The following is a 22539-nucleotide window of genomic DNA, read 5'->3' as shown; positions in this document are numbered from 1 at the left end:
TATTCATCACTTTGAATATTTCTTGTCAATACCTTCTGGTTTGCATAGTTTCTGTTGAGAAATCAGCTGACAGTCATATGGGCATTCCCTGTAGGTAACTAACTGCTTTTCTCTTGCTGCTTTTAATATTCTCTCTTTATCTTTTGCCCTTGGCATTTTAATAATGATGTGTCTTAATGTAGTCCTCTATGAATTCCTCTTGTTTGGGGTTCTTTGTGCTTCCTGGACTTGTAAGTCTATTTCTTTAACCAGGAGGAGAAATTTTCTGTCATTATTTCTTCAAATAGGTTTTCAAAGTCTTGCTCTCTCACTTCTTCTGGCACCCCCATAATTCAGATATTGGTATGCTTGAAGTTGTCCCAGAGGCTCCTTACACTATCTTCATATTTTTGGACTCTTTTTTCTTTTTTCTCTTTTGGTTGGGTGTTTTTTGCTTCCTCACATTTCAAATCATCAACTTGATTCTCAGGATCCTCTAGTCTACTGTTGAATTCCTGTATGTTATTCTTTATTTTAGTCAGTATATGCTTAATTTCTTACTGGTCCTTTTCCATTTTTTTGGCATTCTCACTAAGATCCTTGAAGGTCTCCCTAAATTCCTTGGAGGTTTCTAGATGATTCTTGAGTATACTTGTAACTATGGTTTTGATTTCTATATCCAGTAGTTTGCTTTCTTCTATTTCTTTCATTTGTGACATGTTTCTTTGTCTCCACATTTTGACTGCTTCCCTGTGTTTGTTTCTATGTATTGGGTAGCTGCTAAGTCTCCTTGAGTTGATAGAGTGGCTTTGTGTAATAGGTATCCTATAGGGCCCAGTGGCTAAGCCTCTGCAGTTACTTGAGATAGACACTCTTGGTGCACCCCTTTGTGGGCTGTGTGCACATTCTTGTAGTTGAGCCTTGATTGTTGTTGGTATCACTGGGAGGAATTGATCTCCAGGCCAATTAGCTGTGAGGATCAGCTGTGTCTACACTGTGTGAACTTCTGTGCAAGAGACACCCTTATGGGGCAGGACTTGCTTCAGTGGGGCTTTGGTGCTCACTGAGTCTGCCCCTTGAGTGTGTCACTTATGGATATGAAGAGTTGTAATCTGGTATGGTTTCTCACTGACCACTGGGTACACTCTTGGATCTCCAAGGAGGTGCAAAGTCAGCCACTGCCTGGGGCCATTGAGCAGGAGCTACAGAAAGACCTGTAGATTCTTCTTCTTTGTATCAGGTTTGGAAGTGTCCATGCAAGGCCCAGCTGTGAAGCAAGGCAGGTTGGTGCTGGTGCCAGCCTTGAGCCTTTTATTGATAGCTTTGGGGCTCCCTGATGCAGCTGCAGCTTGTTTGACAGGTTTTAGGTTGAGAAAAGATAGGCAATTCATATGCAAAAGCCACTGTGTACAGCTTGGGTGGGATGGTAAATTGGGTGGGGCGGGAGTTTCAGGGAATCTCCAGGGCAGAGCAAACAGAAATGGCTGCCAGTCGGCCCTGCAACTGGGTAGGTTGCAGCATAGGAACAATAACCACTGTGAGCACCTCCATCTGGAAGAAAGCCACCGCTAAGTCCTGCCCCGATTCCAGATAGTCCAGTTTCTCCCCGTATCTGTCTGGGTCCCCCAGAGCCTGTCCCAGCACTGGATCTCAGAGGAAGTGGGAGCTTGTAAATCCAGTTTGCGGTGCTGGCCTTTTATGAGGAGCAGCTGGGTTTCCAGCAGCCTGCGTGGCACTCAGCCCCAATCCCTGGTTTTCACAGTCCATAGTTCACTGCCTGCAGGGACTTCTTTCTCAGCTCTGGAAGCCTGGGCTGGGGGGCTGGTGTGGGGCTGGGACCCCTTGCTCGTCCGGGCATCCTCTGCAGAGGCGATCTCCCTCCCAATTAAAAAAATGGCACACGCACACACACACATACACACACACACAAAAGCAGCACACTCGGGTGCTGAACCAGCCCGTTGCATGCCTCCGCACCTCCTACCAGTCTCAGTGTGCTTTCTTCTTTACCTCTATAGTTGTAGTACTTCTGCTTAGCCACGGTTCTGGATGATAGTTGTTCTGTATTTTAGTTGTAATTTTTATGTGGTTGTGGGAGGCAGCAAGTACAAGGCATTTACCTGTGCTGCCATCTTGGTTCCTTCCAAAAATATTCTTTTTTTTTAAAAAAAAAAATATATTTTATTGATTTTTTTTACAGGGAGGAAGGGAGAGGGAGAGAGAGTTAGAAACATCGATGAGAGAGAAACATCGACCAGCTGCCTCCTGCACACTCCCCACCGGGGATGTGCCTGCAACCAAGGTACATGCCCTCGACCGGAATTGAACCTGGGACCCCTCAGTCTGCAGGCCGACGCTCTATCCACTGAGCCAAACCGGTTAGGGCCCAAAAATATTCTTTAAGAAGAGGAAGAATAAGCCCAGCTGGCATGGCTCAGTGGTTGAGTATTGACCTATGAACTAGGAGGTCATGGTTGATTCCTGGTCAGGGAATATGCCTGGGTTGTGGGCTTGATCCCGCGCGCGTGTGTGTGTGTGTGTGTGTGTGTGTGTGTGTTGGGGGGGCGTGTAGGAGGCAGCTGACCAATGATTCTCTCATCATTGATGTCTCTATCTCTCTATCACTCTCCTTTCCTCTCTGAAAGCAATAAAAACATATTTAAAAAAAAAAAAAAAGAAGAGGAAGAGGAAGAGAAGGAGGAAGAATAGGAAGAGATTAAAAATATGAACAATAAAATGGCAACAAATACATATCTATCAACAATTGAATCTAAAAATCAAAATAAATGAACAAGAAATCTAAGGAACAAAATAAACTAGGGAATAAAAAAGAATCACAGGCATGGAAGCATGGAACAGACTGACAAATCTCAGAGGGAATGGGGGCTTGGGAAGAGATTTATCAAAGATTTTACCTGTGGACATAGACAGTAGTGTGGTGAAGGCCTGGGGTAGGATGGGAACTGGGTGGAGTAGGGCAATGGGGTAAAAACGGGGACATCTACAATTATCTCAAGAATAAAGATTTAAAAACAACAACAACAACAACAACAACAACAACAACAACAACAACAAAATTCCCAATGAGGACAAACTTTTTTCAATCAGGAGTAGCATAATCCATTCACTTGATCATGGTGAAAATTTCCATGTAACTAGAAGTCTTTGATGATTTTCAAACTACACCATTATGTAGCTCGGATGACAAGAATCAAGAAAACAATCACCCCGATGCTGCAAGAGAGGCACAAGGAAAGGGACCCACCTCTGGCCGTGGCCTGGCACATGGTGCTGTCCCCAACCTGCAGGTGTTTAAGCAGCTGCATGGACTTGCCAGCCATGATGATCTGCTTCAGGACGGGTCTGAGGAAGGACACCATGGTGTGCTGTCGGCTGGAGGGCCCTTGGTCACTGCCAGAACTTGCACTGGCATTATCACTCATTTTTTCTTCATTTTCTGTCTTTTCTGATATACTGTACAGTGTGTATGTTGCATACCAAAAGTCTCTGTGATTTACTGGAACATTTTTATTTCTATGGAGATTCAAAATAATTTAAATGTTAATTCCCCCCCAAAAAACAACAACAACAGTATGTCTGTTCTAGCTTTGTCATATCATCCAGACGTTCTAAAACATAGTAACAGCAATTATAGCTAAAACGAAGCAATGTTCATGAATAACAGGGGATATTTTATCTGACTTCAGTTTAACATGGAAAAGTGGATAAATACACTGAATGGCAGAGGTAAAATATAACTAAGTAGAAAGTTTCCTGAATTAAAATTAAACAAACTATGATGAATTTGTTCATCTCCTGTGAGGGTAATCTTCAGATTCCACATCTTTTTTCCTACATAGATTCTTAACTAAACTTTAAAAAAATTTTTTAAATACTCACCCAAGGAAGTATTTTCCATTGATTTTTTAGAGAAAATGGAAGGGAGAGGGGAAGAGACAGAGAGAAACATTGATGTGGGAGAGACAGAGATACACTGATGAGAGAGAGACATATCAATTGGTTGCCTCCTGCAGGCTCTCAGACCAGAGCTGGAAGCCTGCAATGGAGGTACGGGCCCTTAACCGGAATCAAACCCAGGACTCTGCAGTCCACAGGCCAATGCTCTATCCACTGAGCCAAACCGGCTAGGGCTGGACGGCTTTTAATAATGAAATGATAGATACTCATCACCATCTAATAGTCAGAATCCCATTTTTACAAAAACTGTCAAGTAAGAAAGATGAGAGAGGACAGAGGGACATGCGGTGGACCTGAGGACAGGCTGCTCCTTTATCCTGGCGCTGGAAGCAGGCCACCATTCCAGAGCACTGAGGAATCACGGTTGCCCTTCCTGCCCAAGTAAATGGACAGCTGTCAATCAAACCTAAACACAGTGCAAACTTCAGAATTGAGATGCGGACGGTTCCACATCGCAGATTCTATTTAGAAAAACCAATTAATTGAAGGGTAGTTAATTTGGAGAAATAAATATATTAGAGGCCAATTCTGTAATATTGCCATACTTTTGTCTTACTGATGACTTATATTGGAATGACCGAAGCCTACTGGTTGTTTCCTGAACTCATTTTATGAAAAGCAGTGTGCATTTACCAGCCCGGCCCTTCATGAACACACTATTACTCAAAATTGTGATTTGCAAAGAAAAGCTGTGAACTGACATAAACTTGGAAAAATATATTTTGGGGTTGGGGCTGAACCTGCGATTGCTGCAGTCACCTCTGGATGATGAATTCCCGGGCGCAGTCACACAGGTGGCCGTGCACAATCCACTCGTCCACAATCTGCAGGTACGGCCTCACGGTTTCCACCCAGAGAGAGAAGAGCAGTGAGACCTGTGGAGACAGCGTGCACCGCTCACACTGACCTCTGAATGAAATGAGTTGCAAACATTTCTGAAACACTGGTTTTAAAATCAACAGATTTCTATTTTTTGAAACAAAAAATTCAAAATTCAAAACATGTTATAAGATCCTGACAAAAAACTCACCTATATGTGAGATGAGCACATATCTCTAGTCTCTACCAGGACCCTCCTGAGAGTGATGGTTACCCAGGGATGATAGGGATACAGTTCCCCTACCTAAATGGGGCAATTAGCAAGATGCCCATTAAAAATGAGGAAATGCCCTAGCTGGTTTGGCTCCGTGAATGGAGCCTCAGCTTGTGGACTGAAGGGTCCCATGTTCGATTCCAGTCAAGGGCACATGCCCGGGTTTCGGGCTCAGTCCCCAGTAGGGGGCGTGCAGGAGGCAGCCAATTGATGATCCTCTCTCATCATTGATGTTTCTATCCCTCTTCCCTCTCCCTTATGCTCTGAAATCAACTAAAAAAATACATATGTATGTATATGTATATATGAAAAATGAAATTATTTCACTCTACTATACAAAAAATTGCATAGCAGAAAGAAATTAACTGCCTTTGGACTAAACTGCAGCATAAAAATGTTGAGAAAACGGTACACCAACAAACTAGGAAATATACCTAAAATATGTACTACCATCCTACTTTCTGTTTCTAAGAATCTGACTGCTCTAGGTGCCTGATAATTTGCATTTCTGAAAAATTATTTTTTAAAATATAATTTCAGAGAGGAAGGAAGAGGGAGAGAGAAACAGAAACATCAATGATGAGAAAGAGCCATTGACTGGCTGTCTCTTGCATGCCCCTGCCTAGGGATTGAGCCCAGAACACAGGCAGGTACTCTGACCGGAAATTGAACTAAGACCTCCGGGTTTATAGATTGACGCTCAACCATTGAGCCATGCGAGCTGGGCTGAAATTTTATTTAGAAAGGATTATGCAAGATAAAAAATGGTGGCAGAGTTAAGTGGGTGCTACACTGGTATGTTCCAAGGACCATACTGGAATTACAACTAAAGTAAAAAAAAATCACCCTGAATAATCAACTGAAGACCAGCTGGAGAGGGAGATATGGCTGGAATAGCAGGCACCCTCTTAAAGGGCCAGCACACAAAATTCCATGTGCAGCCACTTACCTTGTGCTCCAGCACAGGGAGGTCAGAGTAGATTAGAGCTGTGTGAGCACAAGCCAGGGTTGGGGGCTTAGGGGTTAGAGCTTGGAAGGCAGACACCCTGGTTTCCTGTGCTGAGTCATCCCCTCGTGCTATGGAGGACATTGTTCCCAGCAAACCTTTGCTATTCAGGCAGTTTTGCTTGGAGGGAAAAGAGATGACCTACACTATTGGAAAATACCGTGCACCATGTGTGGAGTTTCTGAGGTCCATTATGAGACTGAAATAACAATAAGCCTCCAGGCAGAAGCAATTGCCCCACCTTGTTGGGAAACCTCTCGCCCCACCTCTGGACAACTGACTGAGGGCTACTCAAGACTGAACCCAATCAATCTGCAGGCAGAAAAGAGTCTCTGGAGGCTTTGCATCTTTGCCTGATCTAATTAGTCAGAAATAGCATCTGACACTGTCCTGCACAAGAGACTGAGAGGCATAGCAGATGTACCTCATACATAGTCACAAACCTAAACAGGCAGCCAAAATAGGGGGGTCTGGAAAAACAACCCCCAAATGAAAGAATAAGAGAATTCTCCAGAAGAAGAGATAAATGAAATGGAGATAAGAAACTTATCTGGGAGAAACCAAGATGGCGGCATAGGTAAACACCTGAAATTGCAGCCTCGCACAACCACTTTGCCCTGTTAATTCCCTGAGACCCCGCCCCACCCAAGCTGTGCGCAGAGGATTTTGCATATGAATGGCCTGGTCCTTTGAAATCTAAAATTACCTAACAAATTGCAACTTAGTCAAAGAAACCCAGAACATCCAAAAGAAGGCCCATGGCCCCGCAGCAGCTTGCATTGCTTCACAGCTGGGCCTCATCTGGGCACCTCCAAATCCCAAACAAAGAAGAGGAATCTGCAGATCTCTCTGTAGCTCCTGCTGGGTGGCCTCAGGCAGAGGCTAAATTAGCACCTCCTTGGAGATTCAAGAGCCAGTGTACTCAGTGGTTAGAGTGGGACCATCTAGATTACAACTCCTCAGATCCATAAGGGACACACTCTGGGGGCAGAATCAGTGAGCACCAAAGCCCCACTGAAGCAAGTCTTGCCCCATAAGGGTGTCTCCAGCACAGAAGTTCTCCCATCATAGAAATAGCTGATCCTCACAGCCAGTTGGCCTGGAGGTCAATTCCTCCCAGTGATACCAACAGCAATCAAGGATTAACTACAAAAAGACTGTGCACACAGCCCACAAAGGGGTGCACCCAGAGTGTCCATCTCAGGTAACTGGGGAGGCTGACTCACTCTATCCACACAGGGAAGCAGCCAAAATGTGGAGACAAAGAAACATGTCACAAATGAAAGAAATGGAGGAAAGCAAATTATTAGATATAGAGTTTAAAACCACAGTTATAAGGTTTTTCAAGAATTTCCTAGAAAAGGTCGACAAATTTAGTGAGACCCTCGAGGATATGAAAAAGGACCAACTAGAAATTAAGCATACACTGACTGAAATAAAGAATAATATACAGAGATCCAACAGCAGACTAGAGGATCATAAGAATCAAGTCAAAGATTTGAAATACAAAGAAGCAAAAAACACTCAACCAAAAGAGAAAAAAGAAAAAAGAATCCAAAAATATGAAGATAGTGTAAGGAGCCTCTGGGACAACTTCAAGCGTACCAACGTCAGAATTATGGGGGTGCCAGAAGAAGAGAGAGAGCAAGACGCTGAAAACCTATTTGAAGAAATAATGACAGAAAACTTCCCCCAACTGGTGAAAGAAATAGACTTACAAGTCCAGGAAGCACACCAAGACACATCATAATCAAAATGCCAAGAGCAAAAGACAAAGAGAGAATATTAAAAGCAGCAAGAGAAAAACAGTTAGTTACCTACAAGGGAATACCCATACGATTGTCAGCTGATTTCTCAACAGAAACTATGAAGTCCAGATGGGAGTGGCAAGAAATATTCAAAGTGATGAATAGCAAGAACCTACAACCAAGATTACTCTACCCAACAAAGCTATCATTCAGAATTGAAGGTCAGATAAAGAGCTTCACAAGATAAGAAAAAGCTAAATGAGTTCATCACCACCAAACCAGTATTATATGAAATGCTGAAAGGTATTCTTAAAGAAGATGAAAAAGGTAAAGATAAAAATTATGAACAACAAATACATATCTATCAACAAGTGAATCTAAAAATCAAGTGAATAAAAATCTGATGAACAGAATAAACTGGTGAATATAATAGAATCAGGGGCATAGAAAGGGAGTGGACTGACAATCCTCGGGGGGAAAGCGGTGTGGGGTGTGCAGGAAGAGTCTGGACAAAAATCATACACCTATGGATGAGGATAGTGGGGGGGGGGGGCCTAAGAGCAGAGGGTGGGGTGGGAACCGGGTGAAGGGAGCTATGGGGAGAAATAAGAGGAACAACTGTAATAATCTGAACAATAAAGATTTATTTTTTTAAAAAAGGAGGCACAAAGAATCCCAAGTAAAAAGAACCCAAACAGGACCATGCCCAGACATAGCACAATGAAGATGCCAAAATTAAAGATAAAGAGAGAATTTTAAAGGCAGTAATAGAAAAGCAATTTGATACCTACAAAGGAGTTGCTGTATAAGGCTGTCAGCTGATTTCTCTTCAGAAACTCTACAGCCAAAAGAGAATTGCATGAAGTACTCAAGATAATGGAAAGCAAGGATCTGCAACCAAGATTACTATATCCAGCAAGTCTATCACTCAAAATAAATGGCAAAGTAAAGAGCTTCCCAGACAAAAAAAGGCTAAAGGAGTTCATCACCACCAAGCCAGCATTACAAGAAATCCTAAAGCTCTCTCTTTCTCTGCCATCGAGGTGTGTGCGTTCGCTTCTCCTTCACCATGTCTTCGCACAAGACTTTCAGGATCAAGAGGTTCCTGGCCAAGACACAAAAGCAGAATCGGCCCATTCCTCAATGGATTTGGATGAAAACTGGTAATAAAATCAGGTACAACTCAAAGAGGAGACATTGAAGAAGAACCAAACTGGGCCTATGAGGAATCACACATGAGAGATGACTCACATATTTATGCCTACACCTTTAAATGATTGAAAAGATGCTACTGTTTGGACAGTTGGGGCATTTTAGTTGGAAAATTAATGGACTTGTGATTTTGCTCTACTGATTTTTTCCCCCTGCAATAGTAGGTTGGTTCAGTAATAAATGTGTGAGACCTTAAAAAAAAAAAAAAGAAATGCTATAATGAGAAAAAGAAATAAAAACCTAGGCATACAGAATTAAAAATGGCATCTATCATGATAACCTTAAATGAAAATGAATTCAATGCTCTAATCAAAAGACACTGGATAGCTGAATGGATAAAAAACATGACCCAACTATACGCTGTTTACAAGAGACCTACCTCAGAACAAAAGACTCATACAGGACAAGAGTAAAGGAATGGGAAAAAATTTTCATGCAAATGAAAACAAAACAAAACAAAACAAAAAGCAGGGTAGCAATACTCATATATGAAAAAATAAACTTCAAAATGAAGGCCATCACAAGAGACAACAAAGGTCACTACATGTTACTAAAGGGATAGATCCAACAGGAGGACATAACCTTGGTAAACATATGTGCACCAAAATACATAAAAAAAAAAAAACTTCTAGAGGACTTTAAGGGAGAAATTGATAATAATATAGTCATAGTAAGGGACTTTAACACCCCACTGACTTCACTGGATTTTTGTCTTCCAGACAAGAAATTAATAAGCAAATAGTGACTCTAAAGGACACACTGGACCAGATGGATTGAACTGACACTTATAGAACATTTCATCCCAAAGCAGCAGAATATACATTCTTCTCAAGTGCTCATGGATCATTCACAAAAACCACATGTTAGGACACAAAACAAGTCTCTGTAAGTTCAAGAAGATTGATATCATATCAAGCATCTTCTCAAATCACTGGGGAATGAAATTAGAAATCAACTACAGTAAAAACACCCCCAAACATTCAAACATAAGAGGCTACATAGCATGTTATTAAACAATGAATGGGTTGCCAATGAGATCAACGAAGAAATAAAAAACTTCCTGGAAACACACAACGAACAAAAACCTCTGGGACAGAAAAAGCAGTCCTGAGAGGGAAGTTCATAGCACAACTTAAAGAACTATAAAGAGAACAATAAGAACAGCCCAGAGTAAGTAGAAGGAAGGATATCATAAATATTAGAGCAGAAGTAAATTATATAGACTTAAAAAACAATACCCAAAAAAAAAAAAAAAATCAATGAAACCAAGAGATGGTTCTTTGAAAAGATAACCAAGATTGATGAACTGTTAGCAGACTCATCAAGAAACGAAGAGCGAGGACTCAAATAAATAAAATCAGAAACAAAAGAGGTAAACACTGACACCACAGAAATACAAATAATTGTAAGCAAACACTATGAACTACTAAATGCCAACAAGCTGGACAATGGATGAAATGGAGAAATCCCTAGAAAAATACAATCTCCCAAAACTGAATCAGGAGGAATCAGAAAACCTGAATAGGCCAATAACAATTGAGGAAATAGAAGAGGTAATTAAAAAACTCCCAGCAAACAGAATTCCAAGTCTGTATGCTTCACAGGGGAGTTTTACCAAACATTCAAAGAGAACTGATAACTGTACTCCTCAAACTATTTCAGAAAATCCAAGAGGAAGGAACACTTCCAAACTCTTTATGAGGCCAGCATTTTCCTAATTCCAAAACCAGATAAAGACACTGCAAAGGAAGAGAATTACAGGACAATATCCCTGATAAACATAGACTCTAAAATCCTCAACAAAATATTAGCAAATTAGATCCAGCATTACATTAGAATGATCATACACCATGAACTAGTGGCATTTATTTCAGGGATACAAGGCTGGTACAATATTCGCAAATCTAAATGTGATACATCACATAAACAAAATGAAAAATAAAATTCACATGATCATATCAATAGATGCAGAAAAAGCTTTTGTCAAAATCCAACAACCATTTTTGATAAAAACTCAGCTAAGTGGGAATACAGGAATCATATCTCAACATAATGAAGGCCATATACGACAAACCAACAGCCAATAGCATACTCAATGGGCAAAAACTAAAACCATTTCCCATAAGTACAGGAACAGGGATGCCCACTTTCACCACTCCTGTTCAACACAGTACTGGAAGTCCTAGCCACAATGATCAGACAAGAAGAAGGAATTTCCAGAAAGAGAAACTAAAAAATTAAGGTACTTAGGAATAAACTTAACCAAGGAGATAAAAGACTTGTACTCAGAAAACTACAGGACATTGAAAAAAGAGACAGAGAAGATATAAACAAGTGGAAGAATATACTGTGTCCACAGATTGGTAGAATTAACATTAAAATGTCCATACTACACACGGCAATCTACAGATTCAATGCAATCCCTACTAAAATAACAACAGCATATTTCACAGATCTAGAATAAACACTTAAAACATTTATATGAAACTAAGAAAGACCTCAAATAGCTGCAGCAATCTTCAGAAAGAACAAAGTTGGAGGAATCACAATACCAGATTTCAAGTTTTACTCTAAAGCTACTGTGCTCCAAAGAGCCTGGTACTGGCACAAGAACAGGCATATTGATCAATGGAAGAGAACAGAAACCCCAGAAATCAATCCAGCCATTATGCTCAATTAATATTTGACAAAGGAGGCAAGGGCATACAATGGAGTCAAGACAGTCTGTTCAATGAATGGTGTTGGGAAAATTGGACAGATACATGCAAAAAAGAAAAAGAAACTGGACCATCAACTTACACCATACACAACAATAACCTCAAAATGGATAAAAGACTTAAATGTAAGGCGGAAAACCATAAAAATCCTAAAAGAAACCATAGGCAGCAAAATCTCTAACATCTCTTGTAGCAATATGGTTATGGATACATCTCCTTGGTAAAGGAAACTAAGGAGAAAATAAACAAATGGGACTACATCAAAATAAAAAGCTTCTGCACAGCAAAAGAAACCATCAATAAAACGAAGAGAGCCCACTGTATGGGAGAACATACTTAGCAATGATACATCTGATAAAGGGTTAATATCCAAAATACATAAGGAACTCACACAACCAACAAAAGGAAGACAAACAATCCAATAAAAAAATGGGCAAAGGACCTAGCTGGTTTGGCTCAGTGGATGGAGCATCGGTCTGTGGACTGAAAGGTCCCGGGTTCGATTCTGGTCAAGGGCACATGCCCAGGTTGTGGGCTCGATTCCCAGTAGGGGGCGTGCAGGAGGCAGCCTATCAGTGATTCTCTCTCATCATTGATGTTTCTATCTCTCTCTGCCTCTCCATCCCTCTCTGAAATAAATAAAAAAATAAAAATAAAAAAAATCGGCAAAGGATCTAAATAGATACTTCTCCAAAGTGGACATACAGATGGTCAGAAACATGAAAAAATGCTCAAAGTCACTGATCATCAGAAAGATGCAAATTAAAATGACAATGAGGTATCACCTCACACCTGTCAGAAGGCTATCTTCAACAAACAAGTGCTGGCGAGGATACGGAGAAAAAGGGAACTCTCGTGCACTGCTGATGAGAATGCAGTCTGGTGCAGCCATTATGAAAAACAGTATGGCATTTCTTCAGATAATTAAAAATGAAACTGCCATTTGACCCAGTGATCCCACTTCTAGAAATATATCCTAAGAAACCGGAAACACCAATCAGAAAGAACGTATGCACCCCTATGTTCACAGTAGCACAATTTACAATAGCGAAGATCTGGGAACAGCTCAAGTGCCCATCAGTAGACGAGTGGATAAAAAGCTGTAATACACTTATACCATGGAATACTGTGCAGCAGTAAAAAAGAAGGATCTCCTATTCTTTGAGACAGCGTGGAGGGACCTGGAGAATATTATGCTAAGAGAATAGGTCTGTCAGAGAAAGGCAAGTATCCCAAGATCTCATTCACATGTGAAATCTAATGAACAAAATAAAGTGAACAGAGTGGATCCAGAGACATGGAAGCAGGGAACAGAGTGCAGAATCTCAGAGGGAAGGCGGAGGAGGGTAGGTGGGTGGAAGGTAATCAACCAAGGACCTTGTATGCATATATGCATGGCTCATGGACACAGACAATAGAGTGGTGAAGGCCTGGGGTGAGGGACAGGGGTGGCCTGGAGGGGGTCAATGAGGGAAAAAAGGGGACATGTAATACTTTCAACAATAAAAATGAAAAAAGAAAGGGTTATTGCAAATATCGAAGTAAGTTAGCTAGGTATTTTTCACATCTTGCTTTATGTTTTGCTTTTTCCTTTCCTCACCTTTTTGGTGATCATGGCAATTACAATTTAGAAGCTCATTTAAAAACCCTGCAGTGTCTGACATAGCATGACTTAAACACTATTTTTACAAAAGCTAGGACAGCTGTGCACCACTCCTTTAGCTGGGCAGAATGGAGCCCCACACTTTAGACTAGATGAGGGCCCACTTACGGTTTGCTCAGAGGCTTCTCCAACATCGTCATATTCAAGAATGGCCTTGTACAGGGTGTTAAGCAGGTGAGATGCCCGCACGACATTCCGAGTGTCTGGTGGGACTTCTGCTATCCCAGTGCTAAAGACTTTGTGCAGAACCTTCAGCTGAGCCAGTCGAGGTGACAACTTGTCCACTACTATGGCAAGAGTTATTGTCGTATCTGCAAATATCAAGAAATCAAACTCATTAGCCAAGGAAAAATATGCTTTCAAATGTGTTCAGCCACTTATGGTAAGGCAGAGCCAACAGAGGATACTGGGTTTTCATCTTATATCACAAAGGATTCATATTCCTAAAGAAAGTACTTCCTAAAGGGGAAAAAAAGCAGAAAAATAATGTATAAAGGAACTGACAGAAAAAGAAACACAAGTGATTCCTAAACATATAGAAAGATACTCGATCTCACTTGTAATAAAATAATGCAAATTAAAACTACATTGTGGGGAAAAAAATCCCAGAGTACAATGGGCTACTATTTCAGTGAGGGGAGGGGGGCTGACTGACTACAAAGGGGGAGCAAGAGCAAGTCCCTCTGTGGGGAATGGCACAAATCTGAGTCCCCAACATGGAGGTGATTTTGTGAATCTGCACATGTGACAAAATGTCACCTAACTGCACACAGGTATTACTTGCCCCCTCCCCCTCCCCCTCCCAACAAAAGAGAAGTACCTGCAAAACTGGTGAAACCCACATCAGGTCTGTAGACTAGTTAATCAATATGCCATGTCAATTTCCTAGTTTGGTAACAGATGTAGCTATGTAACTCATTGGGGATGTGGGGTGATGGGAACACAGGATTCAGCATTACTTTGTGCAGTAGCTGTAAGTAAAATTGAGGAGGAAACCAACACTGGGTTGGGTCACCATTTCACACCTGTCAGTATCAAAAAGTTTGAGAATACACTTTTGGCAAGACTATGAGGAAACAGGTATTCATTTACACTGCCTGCAAGAATGAAGTTGCTTATCTGTACCTATTGAACAATGTGGCGGAATCTATCAAAATTACACATGCCATAACACCTCCTCGGCCCAGCACTTCCACTCTTACACATTGTGGACCAGTAGTTTTATTGCTAGCTTTACCTAGTGGCCAGATAAGTTTCTACTGAACGAGTACAAAAAACATCCTATATAATAAAGAGCTAATATGCAAATGGTCATCATACCTTCACGCCCTCGTGCTCAGACACTTAACACTGGGGAGAGAGGATTGGGGACCAGCCACGCACAAATGAGCTGGGGAGAGCAGAATGGGGACTAGCCAGGCACTAATGAGCTTGCGAGAGAGGAATGGGGACCAGCCAGCCTGCATCCTGGGAAGGGAACAAGCAGCCCATCCCGCGGCCCTGGCTGTGGCCCGGGCTGGGTGAAGCAAGCCTGGGTGCCTGAAGCCGGCCAGAGGGAGAGAAGCCTGGGTCCCAGGTGTGGGGCGAGGCAGAGGTGGTTAGGGGTGATCAGGTCAGCAGGGGAGCAGTTAGGGGTGATCAGGCCGGTAGGGGGATCAGTCAGGCAGGCAGAGGTGGTTAGGGGCAATCAGGCAGGCAGGCAGGCAAGCAGTTAGGAGTCAGTGCAGGCCGGGCTGAGGGACTCTCCCCCCATGCATGAATTTCATGCACCGGGCCTCTAGTTTTACATAAATGTTAAAGGCAAGCTTTAAAAAATTAAATACCCATTGCATTTTGAAGTTATTGATTACATGTTCTTACAAGCTAATATCTTTTTCAAGTATAATACTTTGTAAAACACTGTGTAATATGAAAACACGAGAATTTCCGTGATCCGTCTGCAATGCATTAAGAACTTATGCTATAGATAACTTGCTGCACACGTGCACTGTGATGTACAGCTAAGAGGTTATCACTGCAGCAGTTGGCAATAGCAAAAGATCAGAAACAACCTAAATGCCCACCAAAAGGGGCCTTGGCTAGTAGCTCAGTTGGTTAGAGCATTGTCCTGATACACCAACATTGAGGTTTGATCTCCGGTCAGGGCATATACAAGAAGCAACCAACAAATGCATGAGTGTGTACAACAACAAATCAATGTTCCTCTCTCTCTCTTTCCCTTCCCCTCCCTCTCTCTCAAATCAATATATTAAAAAAAATAAATAAATAAAAATGAGGAGGCTCTTTATATACTTATTAGAGGCCCAGGGCACGGATTCATGCACAGGTGGGGTCTCTCGGCCTGGCAGGTGGGGATTGGGCCGAAACCAGCTCTCCAACATCCCTCGAGGGGTCCCGGGTTGTGAGAGGGCAGTTCTCGGGTGATGCACCCTGGAATCGGGCTCTCTCTTCTCTGGTTCTGAGTGTGTCACCCGAGAACTGCAGCTACCAAGTCACTGCAGCTCGGCAGCTTCTGCGTTGAGTGTCTGTCTTCTGGTGGTCAGTGTGCATCATAGCTATTAGTTGAATGGTTGGCCGGTCACTTAGGCTTTTATATACATACTAGAGGCCTGGTGCATGAAATTCGTGCATGGGAGGGTGTGTGTCCCTCAGCCCAGCCTGCACCCTCTCCAATGTGAGACCCCTCAAGGGATGTCTGACTGCCTGTTTAGATAGGATAGATAAGGTAGTAATCTTTTTTTTTAATATATATATTTTTTTATTTCAGAGAGAGGAAGGGAGGGGGAGAAAGATAGAAACATCAATGATGAGAGAGAATCATTGGCTTCTTCCTGCACTCCCCTTAATGGGATCAAACCCACAACCTGGGCATGTGCCCTGACTGGGAATCGAACTGTGACCTCCTGGTTCATAGGTCAATGCTCAACCACTGAGTCACGCTGGCTGGGCATAAGGTAGCAACCCTAAAAATTTAAATAAGAAATAATTTGAAGGGGGCAGTTAATAGACGTCTAGGTATAAACATACGAACAGGCATGGACTGCATGTGTCTAAGTTCTTTCAGGGAGGGTGCACCAGACACTGATCACTTGGCTGCCTCTGGGGAGAGGAACTGAGTACTCATCTGGACAATTGGAGCAGGAGGAAAAATCTTCAGTCTTTCGTTACTGTTTGTATTTTTAAAGATATGAACAGCTTAAATATAAATGTAAGATAATTTAAAAAATGAATGTACTCATAACAATTATTTATTTTCCATGTAATTTTCAAACTTTATATCAATTAACAACTTAAATGACATTCAAAGTATATTGTGTGTCAAAGGGAAGAACATTTAAATACCGTTATTGATGATACACTTCTCAATTTCTGTAAGTTCTTCTTTGAAAGTAATAAAGTATTTGTATAGGGCCCACATGAAAGCCTGGTAAGTCCGGAAGGGAGCTTCTGTCAGCTTCTTAAGGACGGGTCCATTCCCAGGAAGCGTGTGCTCGGAGCTATGCCCCATGACGTCATCGATGAACTCCTGGAGTCGGAACACAGCCTGGCCATACGCTGCTATCTGCTCCAGCACTGACCGCAAACAGCTCTGTGGTCAGAGGCAATGAGAATTAAAAACGGCAATTACTAAAGTCAGTCTCTGTAAGCATTCAAATTCATATGCCCCTCACTGTAAAATATTTCTTTCATGACTATTTTGAACAGTATGCTTAGGAGATGACAAACTAATAAAGTAAATATTTAGATTCAAAGGATACTGTAAGCATTAATTTCTACAGAATATAGAATTATGGCTCCTACTTTTTAAAAACACATTTCTTGCCAAAACCGGTTTGGCTCAGTGGATAGAGCGTCGGCCTGCGGACTGAAAGGTCCCAGGCTTGATTCCGGTCAAGGGCATGTACCTTGGTTGCGGGCACATCCCCAGTAGGGGGTGTGCAAGAGGCAGCTGATCGATGTTTCTAACTCTCTATCCCTCTCTCTTCCTCTCTGTAAAAAATCAATAAAATATATTAAAAAAACCCAAAAAACACATTTCTGGTAAATGCACTACAGGCAACACCAACAAAAAAATTACAGTATACAGCTTTCCCAATACACAATGACAAATAAAAGAGAAAACACAAATTAAAACTAAATGTAATATCACAAACAATACTAAAGAATTCTCTAAGCACTGTTAAGATGCACTTAATTTTGCCTTTAAGATCTTAAATATATTTAGTAGTTTTAATAATGAAAAATGTTCTAAAGTTATATAAAGATGATCTACATAAATCCTATCATTTAATTGTAACTATAACAAATACAAATCACTTACATGTGTCAAATGGGTCACTATTATATTGTTTCTCACAGTTACCTTCCCATCTATCAACTGAAATATAAAGAGCTTTTTGACCCCTGAAAGTAACCTGAAATGAAATAAAAAAATGAGTGTATTTTAGTCTAGAAAAATATTCACTCCTGCAGGGTGGTGGACCTTCCTTCAGCCTGGGGCCATTTGGATATTTATAACATGATTTGCAGCCATATATAATTATCTCCTTAAACATTAGCCTGTTCTATTTGGTCAAACATTTAATTAGCTCTTCCTTAATGCCTAGGTAGGGCCAGACCCAATGATTTCTCAGGCCTTATATGGCCTGCAGACAGCGGTTCCCCAGCCCTGCACTACAGTAATAATAAGAAAATTTAACAAAAGACTCAGAATTGGGTGGGGGAGGCAGAGGTCAGATAACTCGAAAACAGAAGACATCAATCTTTTAATCTGATTACCTTGTCACTCAAGATAATCTCAATACTGTCCTAGAGAGAAGTTCAAAACTGTTCTCAAAGCCTTTCCTCCCGGAGGAGAGGGTCCCACCCGCTTCCTGCTTTGAGGCCAGCATCCCCCTTTCGCAGAGAGAGCAGAACCGGAGATCTCCGCAGGGACTGCGCTACCTGCTGAGCGTCCATCTCGTTCGTTCGGTGTGACACTCTCGGATTTCTCGGATTCCTGGTGTGCAGGCCTGAGGCACAGGCGAGCTTTCACTGATACACTCTGCCTGTTACAAGCAGTAAGCAGCAAACTAGGAACCTTGCTTTGAACTCCGATATTAGAAAAGTGATGGCTTACCCTAATTAAATCAGATAGTAAGCTATTCAAAATAAAAAAGAAGTAAATACATCAAAACCATCTTCTCCGTGGCTGAAAATGCAGTGTGGGCTTCCTGAGTTCAGGTGTCCAGTGGGGACTCTTTAGGATTCATACCTAACGGCCTGTTTCTAGGTCACAGATGAAAAAACCCGAAACACTTTTCTTTAAAAATGCAACATTTTGCTTCTCACTAATGAAGTCTTCTAGACTATTAACTGGGTGAGCAGGACTCACCACAGGGTTTCCCGAATGACCTGTGTCTCAGTAACAAAAACTCTGTCCTCTGGAACATACAACGGGTCACTGCTGTACAAGTGCTGGTCCCTGTTAGAAAGCAAATAGCAAATGTCAATGAAAAAGTTTCTCATTTCGTAAAATTACCTCTCAAAGAATATATGCAATTTAGTGGTAATTTAACCAGTGATCAATAAACAAGTAAACACATTACAAGCTGTAAATGCCCTCCATATTAATTTTCACAAATCAACTAAAATACTCCTGAAGAAGCACTTTCAGAGCAATCCCAATTGTTATGTTTATTGTTGATTCAAGCAAATATTTAAAGTATGTATCGTTTGTGGGGGTTTTTGGTCAAAATGGAAATGGTACTTTTTTTTAACATCAAAACTTTTAAAAAAATTATTTTCCAAAAGACAGGCCAACAAAGCCTAAACTTTTTATTTCACCAGCCAGCCCGATGCTGCAATTTAAAATCTTCGAGGCCCACACAAATGGCATGGAGACTTCCTTCTGCCAGGGAACAGAGGGAGCAGAGGTCAGCCTCAGGCTATGTGCTGATACATTTCTTTGCTAGTCTGTTATATAGGCACTAGCCAAGCTTCTTCTTTTTAAATTGATTGTTATTTATTTACTCATAAATCTATCTATCTATCTATCTATCTATCTATCTATCTATCTATCTACCTACCTACTACCTACCTACCTATTTCTTTAGAGAAAGGAAGGGGGGGAGTGAGTAAGAGAGAGAGAGAGGAAGAGAGAGACATCAATTGGCTGCCTCTTGTGTGCACACTGACTAGAGATTGAGCCCACAACCTGGGCACATGTGCCTTGACCGGAAATGAAACCTGCGACCTTTTAATGCGTGGGATGATGCTCAACCAATTGAGCCATACCAGCCAGGGCTGGCCAAACTTCTTATTCAGCCAGAGAATGGATTTCTGTCTCAGTGAATGGCAAGAAGATGCACAAACCTGTGATGAGAGTGTCCTGGGTCCCCCTCAGGGTAAGCTGGGCTGGATATTTGTGAGTGGAGGTGTTGCACATGATCAAGGTGAATTAAGCTCTATCAAAAACTCCTCCCTCCCTTAGTGGTATGTGAGCTGTTCCTGGAATCCAGGAAGTCCTACACACACAGCTCTTCCACACGGCCAGCTCCTCATGTACAGCTACATGGGAAGCACAAAACCCTTTGTGAACTCTTTGAAGGAGGAACTTGGGAAAGTTGTGCGATGGATTTTTTATTTCTCACCAGCAAAAACTATGTATCTACACACACACTTAGACACACAGACATGTCTATTTTCAAGAAAATTTTCTTGCCCATGACCACAGAACCTCAGAATGCAGCCACCCCAGGCTGAGACAGTCCTGACACTGCACAGACCTGGCGCAGCAACACATATAAAGCTTCTGTGCTGTCTCACAGACAGAGAAGGCAGGGGAAAAGGGTGGCTACTCAATGGGGATTGGCTTTTTGTTTGAAATCCAACCTAATGGGCCACACTGTTAGGTCCAGGTTCTGCCCCGCCCCCTGTGGCAAGAGGGAGCGATTGAGTGGGGACAAGAAGCTTTTCTCACAAAGTCTCTGTGGGCGCAGCTTCTCAAAGCCCCGCAAAGCCTGGAGCAGCCCAGGAGGGGCAGTGCTGACGGCCCGGCCCGGAAGGGAGCACTGTGTCTGCAGAACATCAGCCCAGGAGCTGAGGGCACAACACAGCCCCATTCCTATCCCCAGAGAAAAAGACTTCGCTCTGCTGAGGGTGCCAGCCAGTGAGGCAGGAAGGTATCCAGAGGCAGTCCAGCCCCTCTGAGATGCTGGCTCAGGACGGGATATCCCAGAGCAAAACCCTACTGTCCTCACGGCACGGAAGAAATACAGAGTCCTCTGGGAGAGGCAGCAACAGATGATAAGCCCAGAGTGAGCGGGGCATGAATTCAGTGCCATCTGCCGAGCGAGGTGCCAAGCCTTGATACAGAAGTCTTCGCCACCCTGCCAGCGTGTGTGCCGGAGCTAGGACAGGCACAGGAGCACGATACCATCGTACGCATGCTCGCAGAACCTGTTGACAGTGAGTGTCTCCTACGCATCCAGCTCCCACAATTCAACAGCATCTGACTGGAAGCCACTAGAATGCCTCTGTCCCCTCCCAGGTGAGGTCAGTCACTGGCCTGAGTGCACTGCAGTGGAGCAGAAGCCTTCACTGGGGCAGCACGAGGGCCTTGAAAAGCCAGAGGGAGCCAGCTCAGCTGCAGCCACTTAGGCTGGGGCCTCGGGCAGGAGTGCCCCATCTGACCGCTACCATGCAGACTCCAAAGGCCACTCAGTACAGGGGATGTGTTAGGGAGAAGGTTCCAGGGGACGTGAGCGAAGGTGTGGCTCCTTCTGCATCTTTGCTGTGCCAATTCCAACCTAGGCCCAAACTGGATAGCAACAGAAATTTAATTCTGGCAGTCCATAACCAAAATTTCTTCTATTAACACATTAAATGAAAAATCGAGTTTCTTACCAGACAGCAGCTAAATTGGAGTGCAAATGCAAACTATGAGGAAACCTCGAGGACTGAGCTGTCCAGTACTGATACACCACATGCTGCTCCAGCCAGCTTCGGGCATCGGGCCCGTCCACTAAAGGAAATGTAATATATTTAAGTTTTGAGTAACAAAACAACAACAACACTTGATCAACTTTGCCACAATATCTGAACTTACAAGTCCCTTCAAATATTCAACAGAAAGAGGCTCTTTAAAATAACAGCTACCACCCTGGCTGTCGAGATTGCAGGCTCGATTCCCAGTCAAAGCACATACCTAGGCTGTGGGTTCAATCTTAACAGACAAGGTCGTACGGGAGGCAACGGATCAATGTATCTCTCTCACATTGATGTTTCTCCTTTTCTCTCCCTCTCTCTCTCTCTCCTCCTCCCTCCCTCCTTCTCTCCAAAACCAATAAAACATATTCTCAGGCGACAAAAAAATAGCAGCTACCTGACATTTATATATATAATTATTTATTTAAAACCATATATATTAAAATAATGCTAACCCAAGTTCAGGTCAAGATGGCGGAGTAGTAAACACTGTGCTTAATGTCCTCCCACAACCACATCAAAATTACAACTAAACATACAGAACAGCCATCATTGAGAACCACCTGACATCTAAAGGAACAGAAGTCCTAAGAAAGAAGAAGTCACATCAAGACTGGCAAGAGCAGGAGGAACCAAGATGGAGGCAAAGTTAAACAATTCAACTGCCGCCTCGCACAACAATTTCAAAACTACAACTAAAAGACAAAACGTCTTCCACCCAGAACCATGGGAAAGCTGGCTGAGTGGAAGATTTACAACTAAGAAGAGAAAGGAGCACAAACGCTGAAAAGCTGAGGTACGGAGGCGCGTGAATTGGGCTGGTGGCGGGCGACTGGGCGCACTGCTTTTCTTCAACCCGCAGGGAGACAAGCTCCCGGTCACTCTGAAATCCAGTTTCTGGGGACACGCGGGGGACCCAGATGCCTACGGGGAGAAGCTGGATTCTCGGCCATCTGGTTGGAGAGTGAAGTGACTTTTTTGCAGAGATGCGCCCAGCAATCATTGTTTACTGCGCTGGAGCGTAGGATGCGGGGACTTGGAAATGCGGAGACGTGGGGAAAGGCAGAGACACCTGACTGCAGCCATCGCTGTTTGCCACGCCCTAGCCTAGTGATGCCCTGAGACCCCGCCCCGCCCTGAGACCCCACCCCGCACATTCTACAAACCCGCCCAGG

The 22539-nt window shown here is 42.7% G+C and overlaps 2 protein-coding genes across 2 annotated transcripts in view; one reads left to right on the top strand and one right to left on the bottom strand.

Annotated features, from left to right (window-relative positions):
* TUBGCP5 (tubulin gamma complex associated protein 5) overlaps positions 1-22539 on the bottom strand; it is a 109258-nt gene that overhangs the window by 32153 nt on the left and 54566 nt on the right. Inside the window, exons 7-13 of the mRNA XM_008156876.3 lie at positions 21284-21401; positions 18771-18860; positions 17718-17811; positions 16739-16985; positions 13505-13707; positions 4717-4832; positions 3245-3513 (exon numbers count right to left, since the gene is read on the bottom strand). Of these exons, the coding sequence (XP_008155098.2) occupies positions 3245-3513; positions 4717-4832; positions 13505-13707; positions 16739-16985; positions 17718-17811; positions 18771-18860; positions 21284-21401 (1137 nt within the window). The remainder of the gene's footprint in view (positions 1-3244; positions 3514-4716; positions 4833-13504; positions 13708-16738; positions 16986-17717; positions 17812-18770; positions 18861-21283; positions 21402-22539) is intronic.
* LOC103300017 (60S ribosomal protein L39-like) lies at positions 8874-9024 on the top strand. The gene has a single exon (XM_054727781.1). The coding sequence runs from the start codon at positions 8874-8876 to the stop codon at positions 9003-9005; it is 132 nt and encodes a 43-aa protein (XP_054583756.1). The 3' UTR covers positions 9006-9024.

This window comes from Eptesicus fuscus, chromosome 15 (genome assembly GCF_027574615.1).
Source record: "Eptesicus fuscus isolate TK198812 chromosome 15, DD_ASM_mEF_20220401, whole genome shotgun sequence".
NCBI lineage: Eukaryota > Metazoa > Chordata > Mammalia > Chiroptera > Vespertilionidae > Eptesicus > Eptesicus fuscus.
This window is presented reverse-complemented; position numbering and strand designations above follow the sequence as displayed.

Coding starts and splice junctions, on each gene's coding strand:
- LOC103300017 (XM_054727781.1), top strand. CDS start 8,874: ATGTCTTCGCACAAGACTTTCAGGATCAAGAGGTTCCTGGCCAAGACA.